This window comes from Saccopteryx leptura, chromosome 6, assembly GCF_036850995.1.
Source record: "Saccopteryx leptura isolate mSacLep1 chromosome 6, mSacLep1_pri_phased_curated, whole genome shotgun sequence".
Classification (NCBI taxonomy): Eukaryota; Metazoa; Chordata; class Mammalia; order Chiroptera; family Emballonuridae; genus Saccopteryx; species Saccopteryx leptura.
Window position 1 is genome coordinate 127,626,280 of NC_089508.1, and position 15,493 is coordinate 127,641,772.

Sequence of the window (15,493 nt, forward strand, 5' to 3'; positions counted from 1 at the left end):
ACTTATTTCACTTAGTATAATGTTCTCAAGGTCCATCCATGTTGTCATGAATGGCAATATGTCATCATTTCTTATGGCTGAGTAGAATTCTATTGTATATATGCACCACATCTTCTTTATCCAGTCCTCTACCGAGGGACACTTTGGTTGTTTCCATGTCTTGGCCACTGTGAATACTGCAATGAACATGGGGGTGCATGTGTCTACATACCAGTGTTTTTGAGTTTTGGGGGTATATGCCCAGTAGAGGGATTGCTGGATCACATGGTAGATCTATTTTTAATCTTTTGAGGAACCAACATACTGTCTTTCATAGTGGTTGTACATTCCCACCAGCAGTGAATGAGGGTTCCTTTTTCTTCACAGCCTCTCCAACACTTGCTATTACCTGTCTTGTTGATAATAGCTAATCTAACAGGTGTGAGGTGGTATCTCATTGTAGTTTTGATTTGCATTTCTCTAATAGCTAGCAAAGATGAGCATCTTTTCATGTATCTATTTGTTGTTGTATGTCTTCATGGGAGAAGTGCCTGTTCAGGTCCTTTCCCCATTTTTAATTGGATTATTTGCTTGTTTGTTGCTGAGCTTTGTGAGTTCTTTATATATTTTGGATATTAACCCCTTATCAGAACTGTTGTTTGTGAATATCAGCTCCCATTTTGTTGGCTGCCTGTTTGTTTTGTTGTTGGTTTCTTTTGCTGCACAGAAGCTTTTTAGTCTGATGTAGTCCCATTCATTTATTGTCGCCTTTACTTCCCTTGCTTTTGGAGTCAAATTCGTAAAATGTTCTGTACAACCAAGGTTCATAAGTTTAGTACCTATGATTTTGAATATTCTATTGAGATCCTGCTCTGGGACTTCCCCTAAAGTCTCTAGCCTTGAAAGCCCTTAGGACAGATGACCCAGCTGCTCCACTGTCAGGGAGACACATGGGTCTCTCTTTTTCCTAATTTCTCCTTTGGCCTCTGTAACTTGTCTCCTAAAGCCCATTTCTCCTATTTCTGTGACTTTCTAAATAAATTCCCCCTCATATTTTGAGCCTTGACTCTGAATTCTTTCCTAGCCATAACTCAAGAGCCGAGGCTGCTGAACGGAGGTCCGGTCTGACTCACTGGTCAGGCATCAGGAGCTGGTTTTCATTTCCACCACCATCAGTGTGTGAATACTATACCAGTAAAATAACCCAGTTCTTCAATGGAAAAAATATCTGAACAGACACTTCATAGAAGACCTGTGCCCGATACGCACATAGAAAGAGACTCAAGTGTTGGCACCATTGCTGTGGAATTGGTTTGGCAGTTTCTTGACCCAGAAATTCTCCTCCCAAGTATTGACCCAATTGAAACCATATGCCCATCAAATAACACACTATGTTGGCATGGGTGTGAGGGAAAAAATACTCTCGATCACTGATGACGAGAGTGTAAAGTGCGGTAACTTCCAAACACAGTGTTTGGGCAGCATTTATTAAATTACAAATGCTTTGACTTAGCAATTTTCCTTCTAGGATTATACCTTACAGATAAACTCAACCACAGTTTAAATGGCATATTTAAAGGTTATTACTGCAATATTGTTTGGAATAATGAAACTCAAACACAATCTAAATGTAAGGCGGGTTAAATAAATTGTCATACAGCCATATAGTGGAACCATATGTGACTACAAAACTGAATGGGGAAAGTCTATGTGTGCCAATACTAAAAAACCCCAGAGGGTACATATTTGGATTTTCTCCTATATATGTTAAAAACCAACAACAAACTTCTGGAAGAAAAACCAAGAAGCTAATACCAGGCAACACCTGTTTGAAGGAAGATATGGGAAACATGTGGATGGAGACACTATATAATCCTTTAAAATTTTTGAACCATGTGACTGTACTAGCTATTCAAAATGTAAGTATTTAAAAAGTAACATCAAAATCACACATTATATATTAATATACTGCTCACAAAAATTAGGAAATATTTCAAAATGAATATGAGTGATAAAATATTCCCTAATTTTTGTGAGCAGAATTAGGGGGTATTTCAAAATGAATATAAAGTATCCCCTAATTTTTGTGAGCAGTATACAAGAAAGTGTTGTAATATATAGGCAGTGTCTCATCCACCACAGGGACATTGCCACCACATAGCAAGTTACTATTTTTATCCCCCTTCATACTTTAGGGTCTAGTTCCTCAAATCCGACGTGCCTGTCTGCTTCTTCCGGCTGTGTCCTCGCAGGGGCTTTCCCTTCTGCCCAGCGTGTTTCCCCATTTCTTTTCTTCTCTCCTCACCCACCTGGCTGCAAGCCTCAGATACACCTCCTCATGAAGCCTTCCCTGATTGACACCCTTCCCGCCCCTTCCCCTCACTAACCTTGTTAGTGCCCTTTTCCCGTGGGGGCTGACAGGTTTGCTCAGTGCCCCGAAGCCCAGGGGCCCTTGGCCTGTGGGCCCACTTCCCCAGAGCACTGGCCTCGCCAGTGGCCGTAGTTTCAAGACATGGTGTTCAGCGGGCCTTGCTCTTCACCAAGGACATCACACTTTCGATTCCCCTAAACATCCCATTGAAACTCCCCTGCCCACTGGGGAGTTTTGGTTCCCTTGAAGCTTTCACCAGAAGGTGCCAGGGCTGCCCTGTTTGACATGTGGGATTCCCGGGCTGTAGCAACAGAGGGCACAGAGGTGAACTGCTCAGATGGGAAGCCCATGGCTCTACCCGGAGCCCAGGCACCTGTGCAAGGCGCAGTGACCCAGACGGTGGACAGTGGGTGCAATGATCACTCTAAGTGGAAGGAAGCCCAAGAGCGACCAGGGAGGACAATGACCCAGTAGGCCTCAGGGTGGCGGGAGTGGGGCATGGGGACAACACAGGAAGCTTGAGTAGAAGTCTGGCAGGTAGACCCCATGTAAGCGGGGTGGGTCCAGCAAGGGCCACTGCAGCTGAGCCCAGGGTATGCTTGTGCCTCTGCACTGGGACCAGGTGCAGGAGGAAGGACAGAGCACTGGCAGGACAAAAGGACACAGCCAGAGGCCCAGGGAGCAGAGAGGGCCCTGTGGGAGGCCTGTACCAGAGGCTGCTCCACAAAGGGAGGGATTTCTGTGGGGGGTTTTCACAGCCTCTTGGGAAAGTAAAACTCATTTCCCAGTACTGAAGAAGTCAAAGGCCCCTCCTCTGGGGCCCCTGGGGTTTGATCTGGTCAAAGAAGCAGAAAGCCAAAAGGCTCCTGGAGCTGAGCCCAGGCCACACTTCCATGCTGGTTTCCTCCCCTATAGCAGTGGAGAAAGTGACCCCAAGTGTGACCAGAGGGGAAGCTGAGGGCAGCCCAGGCTCCTCTCCTGAGAGTGACCACCTGCTTCACACCAGGTTAATGTTTTGGAGACCCTCTGACACACCCACACCTACCCCTGGCATACCTCCTCTCTGACTCCTGTCCCGGGGGCTTTGAGACCCCCTCAGGAGGGGATCTGTGGGAGGGTGATTGAAGAGCACCAGGAGGGCTGATGTCAACCTCCCTCACCCTGGTCCCTAGCCAGGGACACTGTCCCCTGTGTCCCTGACACTAGGGACACAGCCAGGCACATCCACCTTCATACCACACTGCTCTCTACTATGTTGTAAACACATTTATTTGAGTTTTCAAAAGTCTGGTAAGAAGCAAGGGAAGGACAGGGCTCTCCTTAGCTCTTCCTTAGGCCTGGGCCAGCCATCAAGTATGCAAGACAGTCAGATAAGTAAGCAGGTCTTCAGGGTGGGGGGAGTGGGCCCTGTTGCGTCCCACCTCACCCCCACTGGCCAATGCCTGGACTGCAATCTGAAAGGTAGGCCCTGCCTGGTCCCCAGATCCCTTTGGTTGCAGTGACCACTTCTTGGTGGCCATATCCATCCCTCCCCATCCTCTACCCTCTCTGACTGCCCCCCCCACACACACACACACTCTGGAGCTGGGAGCTGAGCCATGTGCTTTGCTCCCTCTCACTGGGACCACACCAGCTGCTGTCAGACTGCTTCCTGGGCCCTGGTGCCCTGCCCCCCTCATCCCCAGTGCTGGGTACCCAGCTCAGGGTCGGTCACCTGGCAGGGGACTGGGTTGGACAAAGGCTTGTCCAGAGAACTGCTGTAGGTCAGAAGGGCAGGCCTCACCCTGCCTCCATTCCCTGGCTCCTGGCTGGGCCTGAACTCCTCGGGGCTTAGTAATCTGCGGTGTGGGCCAGTGCCTCTTCCTCCAAGATGGACCTCCAGCTTGCTGCCTGGGGTGGGCGGTGGATGGTCAGCCAAGGCTGCTACTTCATGGCCATGAAGATAGCCTCCAGCATCATGGCTTCTGCTAGGTCAACCTTCAACTTCAGCTGCCAGCTCATGTAGGCCCTAGGGGCAGCAGCTCCCTGCACAACAGGGCCCATAGGACCACTATGGCAGGGATGCTCTCAGGCACCCCACGCCCCACCCCCCTTTGCCCTGTGGAAAGAAAGAAAACCAAACATGAGTAGGGGACAGCTCTGCAGTGGGGGAGGAGTTAGCATGTCCCACTGGGAGGAGCAGGGAGCAGTGGTTAAGCACTCAGATTCTGATACCCTGGGTTCAAGTCCTGTGGGCTATGTAACTGCTCAGAGCTTGTCTCCACTCTGGTGAAATGGGGATGTGATGTTATAAAGTACTGTACTTTAATCTGCGGGTTACATAGAGACACCAAGGCAGGATACAGAAGAAATTTTAGGAGGAGATTTATTAATAAGCTGGCTACATATGACTACACGGGGTATAGCTAACCCAAATTGTGCAGCCTAGATCATAGTCCTGGTTATATATAGACATGATCACATACTGGTTGGGGGAAAAGAAGGGAGAACATGATACCAAAATCATTTACTGATAAGCTTACAACATTTATCTATAGGATCTATTAAAAGGAAAAACATCCCTACATATCAAGACCACAAGATAACACAGTAGCAATAAATGTCGTTTTATATATTAAAGACATTCCTAAATCTTTTAGGTTTTTTTCTCCTCAGAAGAGAGGGGTAAGGGGGGCCTGGCTCTCCTTTTTGAAATACCAGTATCAATAGTTTTGCAGTTCCTTGACACCTTATCACAGTGACAGCTCCTAAATCACAGGCTTGTGGCGAGAACTAGGTGAGACAACGCATGGCAGTGCTCAGCACAGAGCCTGGCACACAGTAGGCCTGCAACATGTGCAGGCTTGTGGCTCAGGAAACTGACAGGATGGTGGGGAGACAAAGGCCTGGATGATCCTGGTCTGAAGATAGCGTGTGAGCCCCTGACTGCTGTGGGTTCACTCTAAGCTGTTGGCAGGACCAGGGAGTCCGAGAAAGGACCGGGAGAGGGGCAACAAGCAAGCTAGGTGGGAAGGAGAGGGCAGGGAGGGGGCCACACCTGCCGTGAGGTCCAGGAAGTAATGCTCTGTGTGCCACAGGGCAGGATGACATTGAACCGGTAGCAGGCCCCGATGTGGCTGACTAGGGTCTCAGACAAATAGGGCTCCAGAGCCACCAGCAGCCCCCGGGCCACAGGCTGCTTCAAGTCGGGCCCAGCACCAATGTGAGGGACAGATAGCTCAATTACATTCACCATCTGCTATATTATTACTTCTTAATGATTTTTCTTGCCCTATTAACAGTTACTGATTCACAATATGTAAAACATACAGTCAAACTTATAGAAACTGTTTACATTTCAAATGATGGTTCTGAATTACACAAATTGTTTCAAGAGTTACAACTTTTATTGTGGGAATGAAATTCGCTCATCTATATCACTCACATTCATTCTCATACAGCTTTACCAGAACTATATCTACTGAAAATAAAAAAATTAATCAATTACTCATTGGATCAATGGAGATAGCTGCTAAATTTCATGTAGAGACTCATACAAATAAAAAAGGTTTAATGCAAAAATTTAAAATAACCAGGCAAGAAGCTCAAAATATTGTTAGAAAATGTTCTCAGGGCAGTATTATAAATGCTCCTCCATTACCAGAAGGAATGAATCCTAGAGGACAACACAGTAATGACCTGTGGCAAATGGATGTTACTCATATTTCTTCTTTTGGAAAACTATCCTATGTACATTGTTCTATTGATACTTATTCTTCCTTTCGATGGGTCACACCTTTGCCTGGAGAAAAGGCTGATTGTGTCATTCAATATCTTATTAAAGCTTTTAATGTTATGGGCATTCCAAAAGCAATTAAAACTGACAATGGTCTGGCCTATACATCTGCTAAGTTTCAAAAACTCTTAGCATTTTGGAATATTAAACATACTACTAGAATTCCATATAATCCACAAGGACAAGTGGTTATTGAGCACAGTAATCGCACCTTAAAAAATGTTACTTGGCCCTGGCCGGTTGGCTCAGTGGTAGAGCGTTGGCCTGGCGTGTAGAAGTTCCGGGTTCGATTCCTGGCCAGGGCACACAGGAGAAGCGCCCATCTGCTTCTCCACCCCTCCCCCTCTCCTTCCTCTCTGTCTCTCTCTTCCCCTCCCACAGCCGAGGCTCCACTGGAGCAAAGATGGTCCCGGCGCTGGGGATGGCTCCTCGGCCTTTGCCCCAGGCGCTAGAGTGGCTCTGGTTGCAACAGAGCGACGCCCTGGAGGGGCAGAGCGTCGCCCCCTGGTGGGCGTGCCAGGTGGATCCCGGTCGGGCGCATGCGGGAGTCTGTCTGACTGTCTCTCCCTGTTTCCGGCTTCAGAAAAATACAGGAAAAAAAAAAAAAGAAAAAAAATATGTTACTTAAACAAAAGGGGGCAGAAGGAAGGAGATAATCCCCTAGAATTATGTTACATAAAGCTTTATTTACTTTAAATTTCTTAAATACAGGAGAAGATAATTTGCTGCAGATAGACATTGGACAAAAAATAATAGTTCTAAGATTAATCAACCTGTGCATTATAAAGATGAATTGGATCAATGGGTACCTGGTGTAGTGCAACATTGGGGAAGAGGGCTTATTGTGTCATTGCAGAATCCGGTGAAGTTCTTTGGATCCCTGCTCGCAGAATTAAACTATATGAGTAAGAAAAGTAGATTCTTTCCATATCCACCCATTGCCGAGATGAAAGAAATGAATTTTGGAAGAACCTTAAAGTGCCGCTGCTTGGTATTGAGAAGGTTAAAATACCAAGTTGGGGTCAACTTAAAAAGCTGACCCTTGAGGGTAAAAAAAATGCTACGAGCTACTAGAAAAAAACAAAATGCTACTAATCTGTTCTTAGCAGTGATTGCCTTGGTAACAATTCTGGTAAGTATGGTTGAAATTTTTAGTTACTGGGAATACATCCCTAATCCTCCATTAAGTAGAGCTATTCATTAAGAAGATAGTGCCATTCCTATTTTTATTAATGATTCTAATTGGCTTAAGGACCTTTTGATGATAGAGGCCCCTTAGTACCTTCAGAAGAAGGCATGAAATTAGAAAATTATACAACAGGAGTTGAGGGATTACCTATATGTATAGGATATGAACCACATTGTTTAAAAATAGAAGCTCAAGCTTGGCTCTCTATTGTAAAAAAATAATAGTAAAGGAGAAGGAAAGAAACATGTTTTTGTTACAAGGATACGGATTTAAAGGTAATACATCTGTACGTGATCCTGAACCTTCACCTGATTTACCGCCCTGTCAAACTTCAACTATTAATCAGCTAACTGAATGGGTACATTGGGAAAATTACAGAGGTGAAACTGCTCGGGTTTTACTTAATATTTCCTATGGAAACGTCATACATTGGAGCCCTTGTGGTTCCGCCCAGTGAAAGGGCAGGGTGTTGATCTAAGGTGGCATAAGAACAATGGTTCAATTACAGCTGATGGTAGAGGTAATTAACTATCATATGGCATGGAGGAGGGATGTCACCTCAAGCTCCACATGTAAAATTTGGCCCTATACAATATCATTTGTGGAAAGTAGCCATGGCACTTAAACATATGTCAGTGTGGAAAGGAGAAATCTGGAGAGATTATTCTTCTAATCATACTATTTAACCTTTAAGAAGAATGAGTCACATTTCATATCTGCTTGTGTTAGCTTGCCTTATATGTTTATTACAGGTGAAACCAAATGGACAGCTGAAAATTATTCAATAACTTGCAATAAGTGTGCTTTTCATACATGTATTAACTCTTCTATTCTTTTTAATAAAAATAGTCAAAGTCTATACATTTTAAGAGCCCAAACAGGAGTCTGGATTCCAGTACAGATGCATCGGATGTGGCAAGATTCCCCTTCCATGATGCTGTTACAACATTTCATTAAATCTTTGAAGCAAACCAAGAGACTGGTTGGACTGATCATCACCATCATTATGGGACTAATAGCTGTAACCACCGCGGCTGCTGTATCTGAAATTGTATTACATCAAAGCATACAGACTGTGGACTTTGTGAAAATATGGCATGAAAATTCTGAACAAGTATAGATAGTAACATTAATGCTAAAGTTAATAACTTAGAACAAACTGTGATTATGTTAGGAGATCAAATTATTAGTCTGCAAAGACAAATTAAGCTAAAATGTGATTAGAATGTAACTACTTTTTGTGTTACCCCTATTCCTTGGAATCATACTTATTTCCCTTAAGAGAATGTTAAAAAGCATTTGTTAAATCATGGAAACTTAACTATGGAAATTTTAGATTTACAAAAGCATACTGATGCTACTTTTAAGGATCAGTTGAAATTGATTGATAGAGAAAATTTACTAACTGCTATTTCTGATGGAATCAGTAATTTGTATCCTTTAAAACAATTTAAGATTTTTGAAGGAACTGTAGGAGGCATTGTACTAATCATTTGTTTTATATTTCTTTTAGTATATATAGTTAGAAGAAGAGACAATTGGTGTCAAAGCAAAATAGAGCAGCAATCTGCCATGTTATCTCTTATGCTACATAAAGGGCAAGCAAAATAGCCTTTACATAGCATTCAGCTCTAGAAATTAGAAAGAAAATGTATTATAAGTTTTTTAATAGGTAGAAACATCACCTGCTAAGACTAAGCATTTTGGAAGGGACGTTGCTCCTCCCTCACTCTCATGGCTATATATAACTGTTTGGCCCCTAAGATGGCTGGTTAGTCAATGATGGGTAAGATTCCTGAAGGCAGGAACAACCTAAGACAGGCACAGTCGAAGAGGGGCCATAAGGAGAAGGCTTAAGAACTAACAAAGGTGAGGCTCAAACCCTCACCCCGGAGAATGCAGGAGACTGCTCTCCTGAAGTAGTGGTCATTATCCACTGTCCAGGCCACCTAGAGAGGAGGACTCCGTGGAAACTCTAGAAAAACTAAGCAGCTGATGATACTATCAATAAGGTAGCCATAAAACCAGTAGGGTTTTTAGGAAATTTTAGTAATTTTACTAGAACCCTTGTTGCCAAAGGTTTTTTTGCAACAAATTAGAAAAAGATTTTGCCAGCTAGAAAGGGACTACTAGGTGTAAGTAGAGGTAGTTAGAAAAGTCAGTGTAGGCTAAGTAAAAAAGAAAAAGGGGGTATGTAGGAGACGACTCTGCACCTATGTAGACGGCAGTTAACTGCAGAGCAAGGGTTAATTGGAGACAAGAGATCTTAGAGTGTGTTGGCCATGGAGAGACACTGGCCTGGGTTACTTAAATACATGTACGCAGAATTCTTGAAGAAATACCTCCAAGTACCAGATGTCCTTTGTGATTGATAAGCTCTGGGACTCTGACTCTTCTTGTGTCCTTGTTCATGAAAAGAAACAGTAGGTGCACAGGGTTTGGGATGAAACAGATGGGAAAAAAGGCTTGTGTAACTCTAGTTTTAACTTCTGAGCTATAGTTCTTGGAACTCAATAAACATGCAGTGGCGCCGTTTCTCGGGGCTGAATCAGCCTAAGAGTTTCAGCCTCTGTCCAGTTAATTTGAATCTGGTGTGTCTTTTGCCTCACAAGCCCAAACTATAAAGAAATTCATAACAAAGGGTAACACACAAGTAACCAGGAAGGAAGAAGGAAAGCCAGGGTGGGGTAATGGAAGCCCAGGGGAGCAGATGCTAGATCTAGAATAAGAGAAAGATGAGTGCTCAGAGTCAATAGCCACCACCAGGGGACTCAGGGGAAGAACAGAAAAGTACCCTCCATGTTAGCAAGGGGGACTTCTCCATGTCTCTTGGGAGACTGGGTGAAGCCTAGACCGAGGACAGGAGGGAAGGAAGGAGAGGGGTGAGAGGCAGAAAGGCAGGAAGAAGGATGAGAGGACAGAGGGAGCAGGGCCTGGGCCCAGAGCACTGCTGGTGAGGGGCTGAGCCTCAGACTGGGAAAGTGGGTGCTTCCAATGAAACAGCACAGATGTTGATGAGTTTGAAGGGGTGATGCTGGAGAAAGCTGAGGCAGTAGGAGGTAAGGCCTGCTACAGAGAGGAGTGTGTGAGGGTGGGGGCGCTAGACCAGGGCAGGGAGGGGGACAGTAGCTGTCCTAGAGCAGCTGAGTAGAATGGCAAAGTAAGAGGTGGGGAGTGTTCAATCCCTCCATATATATTATAAAACACAGGCAAAAAGGGGAGTGAGGATGAAAAATGTGAGAAGAACCAGCGCTTCGGGAGGTGTGCAGGCCTTCTTGAGATTTCACTGTAACCAGAGGCACTGACCCCACGTTGCCTGCAGCCAGCTCAGTCTGGGCAGTGGGACCTCAATGGGCCCTCAATGAACAACTAAAGTGAAGCAACTATGAGTTGATACTTCTCGTTCCTTCCCCTGCTTTCCTCTCTCTGTAAAATCAATAAATACAATGATATGAAACCAGAAATCAATCACGAGAAGAAAACTGAAAGACACACAAATCCATGAAGGCTAAACAACAGGCTACTAAACAATGAAAGGGTTAACAACGAGAGCAAGGAAGAAACCAAAAGATACTGTGAGACAAATGAAAATAAAAATGCAACAACCCCAAATCTATGGGTCACAGTCAACATAGTTCTTCTTTTTTTTCAATTATTATTTATTTTAGAGAGAAAAGAAGGGAGGAAGGAAGGGAGCGAAGGAGAGAGGGAGGGAGGGAGGGAGGGAGCGAAGGAGAGAGGGAGGGAGGGAGGGAGGGAGCGAAGGAGAGAGGGAGGGAGGGAGGGAGGGAGGGAGACAGGAACATAGGCTGCTCCTGTATGTGCCCTGACCAGGGATAGAGCTGGCAACCTCTGTACTTTGTGACAATGCTCTAACCAACCAAGCTATCCGGCCAGGGTAACAGTTAACACAGTTCTAAGAAGAAAAGTCATAACAATACAGGCCTACCTCAAGAAACAAGAAAAATCTCAAATAGACAATCTAAGCTTCCACCTAAAGAAAGTAGAAAGAGTTAAAGTTGATAAACCCTTAAGCAAACTCAGCAAGAAAAAAAGTGAGAGGAAATAATAAATAAAATCAGATATGAAAGCAGTGAAAACTGACATCACAGAAACACAAAGGATGATAAGAAAATCAATCAATCAATTAATCAATCAATAGAAAGCCCTGCCCAGGTAGCTCAGTTGGTTAGGGCCTCATCTGATATGCCAAGGTTGCAGGTTTGATCGCTGGTCAAGACACATACAAGAATCACCAATGAATGTATGGATGGATGGAACAGCAAGTGTTTCTCCCTCTCCCCCTCTCCCTTCCTCTCTCTCTAGAATCAAATAATAAATAAATTTAAATACCAAAATCACCCTGGACAAACAGCTTGGTTGGTTAGAGCATCATCTCAATACACAAAGGGTGTGTTCCAGTCTGTCTCTCTCCCCCCCTTCCTCTCTCTCTAAAATCAATAAAATAACACACACATGCACATGTGCACCATGGAGCACAGAACTCCCCAGGTGACTGGGCCAGGCGGGCCCCCCCTGCTCCTGTCATCCACCTGCCTGTCCCAAGTCTACAGAGGGCCCAAGGCCCGGGGTTGTCATGGCAATGCCAATAGAGCAGTGAAGAGCAAAACTTCAGCAGTGAGAGTTAGCCCCCAGGAACTGCTGCTGAGCCACACCCTGTGAGAGCCCTTTGCTTCTCAGGGCTGGTCTGCCCAGATGGCTATAGCCTGTCCTCACTTCCCTTCCTCTGCTCATCGCCCCACTCACACCACTGGCTCCTCAAAGGCTGTCACACTCTGGACATACAGTAAACTGAGGCCCAGAGTGAATTGCCACTGCTTACTACTGAGGCACTAGCCCTCGCCCCCACCCTGAAAAGCCCCTACCAGGAGGAGCTGGTCATTGATCCTGAGCTTCTCTGTCTGGATCTCCTGCAGACTCCTCCTGAGCAGCGCCTTAGTCATGGCATTCTGGGCTGTCATGCATGTGGCTGTGTTCAGGTCCTTCACCATCATCACTGACAACACCGGGTCCCAGATGCGGAACTGGACATCAGCCCCCACAGACAGCACAGCCCTGTCCTTAGAGGCCAGCTAATGGGGGAGGCCACAAAAGAGGAGAAACTCAAGGGGCTAAGCTGCAGGGAGGTGATGCCACTGAGACCACCCAACTTGACCCACATACCTTGTCACCAGGCCTCATGGACAGAATGGTGAGCCCAAGTACACGGGGCTAGGTATATGGAGCCAGGATGGACTCCCAGACTCCATCCTCCATTGTCTGGTCTACTCCCTACCCACCTCCCCTGGGCCCTGATGGCTATTTACAGGCCAAGGTACTGGTACCCAGAATACATTCTGCACAGGCCCCTACTTGCTCTGTCCAGGAGAGCCGAGAAGCCCCTCACCTTGCAGGGAGGGGCACTGAAGGCTCGCGTCCTCAGATCCACCCTCTGAAAGGAGTCAATGAAGGGCAGGAGCAAAACCATACCAAGCCCTTGAGGGATACAGATCCAGCCCAGTGGAAACACAATCATCCATTCATAGGTGGGCATGATCTGGCCACAATGGCAAAAGAACGGTTGAGAGTGGTGAGCCCAGGCTGGCAATGATGTCTGCCTACGGCCCTCCCTCTCCTCTTTCCCCCTTGCCCTGGGCAGTGTCAGGTATCCTTAAATTCTGTTTTTAGATGAAAACACCAAAGCTCTGAGGGGTTAAGTGACTTGCTCAAAAATCACAAAGTCCCTGTGTGAAATGGGCAAGATCTGAATGCGGTTCTGAATGACTGGGGAGGCCATTCTCTCCCCTGCCACATGGACTGACTTGCTCCTCAGAGCAACTTTTCACCTCTGCAGTCTGAAGCTAGATGTGACTCACACTGGGAAGCTGTCTGCCCTTGAATTAGGGGCAAATTGTGGTCTGGTCTACCAGCATCCCCAAGCAAAGGGCTTTGCCAGCTTTGGGAGTCTGGAGTCCTCAAAGAAGTAAATACATCCACATTAAGAAATGAAGGCCCAGAGAGGCAAGATGACTTGGCCAAGGTCACAGTATTTGTTTCAGGAACAGTATTAAAACTGGATTCAGGACTTTCTAAGGACTTCTTTCCAGACCACATCAAACCTGAAGGCTTTCTAGAAGAGCTGACTATGGCTTAGGACGGCACAAGGTCAAGGCCTGCCTGGGCTTCCACCTCACTGCAGCAGCCTTTGGTGTGATCTTCAACTGTAGCATATACCTTTCCCCTCCATACTACCCTCTGTGGAAACGAGGCCTGGATTCCTTTCACTCATCTGCTGGGCCAACTTGAGTGTTTTTTATTTCTAATGTAGCCTAACCCAAAGGGGGGAAGATTTGGCAAAGCTATCGGTATACACCACTTTAACACCATTATCCAGGGCCCAGGACTTGTGGGAGTTTGGTTCCCATATGACTGGACAAGTCTGAGCCTCAGTTTTCTCATCTGAAAGATGGGAGTGAACAATCCTCACCCAGTCCGTTTCACAGAAGTCTGCTAATAAGGGAGGAAGGTAGAGGATGGAAAAATTCATCCACCAATGCCAAAGTTCTCAGTATGGTCCAACCACCCCGGGGCTGTCCCTGTCAACCTTACCTTTAGGGCAAATCAGCCAGAAATGGGGAAGGTGATTATCAGCAGCAAGAAGCCCAGGAAACTGATGAGGCCATGGCAGAGGCAGGAGGGCCAGGTCTGAGGTGCATCGGGGACAAGAAAACAGAGGCAGTCAAGGGACACCAACCAGACCTGGCAGGACAGCCACAGATAGAGTGAACATGGTCAACTGTACCCTTTGCCCACCTCCCATCCTTCTCAGGGCTCTCTATCTGCCTCCTTGCCTAATACTACCGTATCTTTGGGCAGGTGCTAGTTAACCCTCTGCTGGACAATGGCCACTGGATCTGAGAAAACCATGGGATACCTTCCTTATTGGACTGAGCAGGAGTCAATTTTGTCTGCTTTACATCACCTTCCCAGGCTTGGCATCGAGCCAGGAGCCCCTGGGAATCTATAAACACAGGCTGAATTGAATTGAATGCTGCTGGCATAACTCACTCCTCTACCAGCAGCCCTGTAAGTTCGCCTAAAGGGATAAAGCATTAATGACCCACCGATAGGGGTCATAGGTGAGGACTAAGATGATCTTTCCTACCTCACAATTCTTTCATCCCACTTTAATGCCCTAAGGACAATTAAATGCATGCTTCACTTGAAGAGCTTCAGGCGAGAGGTGGGAGAGAGGGGAATGAGGAAGATGAGGCTCTTCAGAAAACCAGGAGCCCTAAGATTGGAGTGGAGCTGAGAAAGCCTCAGAATCTGGGACAAGGCTATTCTCTGTTCTCCTTCCGTTTCAACCCTAGACAGAAAGTAGACAGGAACCTCTGCTCCGCCTTCCTAGGAACCCGGTACTCTCTGGGCTCTAGGAGCCCCAGGATACCAAGTCTCCTTTCCTGCCTGGCTCTCTGATCCACAGGGCCCCTACAGAAAAGGAACCCTTGGGTGAGGTAGCTGTCATGACAAAGGAGGGTCAGAGAGGGACCAAATCCTCCACGGTCTAGTCGTCAGGCTGAAGGAATGTGGGATCTGGAAGGCGGAGCTCCAGGCTCTGAAGCAAGACAGGGCCAGAGCAGACTCGCAGGGGGCGCATCTCCACCAGGAAACAGGAATGTGCTCAATCAAGCTCAGGGAGTACAGATGTGCGGGTGCGTGTGTGTTAAGACCCTGCCACTTCTCAGCAGCCTAGTGCCCTTGGCGCGCTGATGACCTTCTATGCCCAGACCTTGATTTCTTTCTGGTCAAAATGCCCAGGCCTAAGGGCTGACGGCAGCCAAGGAGGAATGAGGCGGGGCGCGGCTCCCTGGAAGAAGGTGAGGTCCTACAGGCCCCTCTCCACATCGTGTCCCCTCTCGCTCCCTCCTCTTCGGGCGCGACTATGCCAGCCCAGCTGACTCGTGCGAGGCAGAAAGTTCGGGCCGGGGGATGCTGGCCAGCTCCCCGTGGTCCTCTGTGCTGGGCGGCCCTCACCGGCCCCCGGCCCCGCCCCGCTCCAGGAACAAGCATCCTGTCTGCGAGCTCAGGAAGCTGAAGCTCGACTGCTGGAAACGGTCAAAGTCCCCCAAGGTCAGCGGCACCCCCAAGCGCCCGGTACCCGACAGTTAGAGGTCAA

At 46.7% G+C, this 15,493-nt stretch overlaps 1 protein-coding gene across 1 annotated transcript; it reads right to left on the reverse strand.

Moving 5' to 3' along the window:
• Positions 1 to 4,232: 4,232 nt before the first annotated feature.
• Positions 4,233 to 15,482, reverse strand: STOML1 (stomatin like 1; the record flags this gene model as incomplete). Its single annotated transcript, XM_066343672.1, is given in 9 exon segments — positions 4,233 to 4,356; positions 4,359 to 4,448; positions 5,388 to 5,411; positions 5,414 to 5,585; positions 11,872 to 11,882; positions 12,185 to 12,407; positions 12,722 to 12,871; positions 13,924 to 14,033; positions 15,350 to 15,482. Coding segments are annotated over 9 exon segments (996 nt in total), but the record flags the coding sequence as incomplete, so codon positions are not given.
• Positions 15,483 to 15,493: the final 11 nt, after the last annotated feature.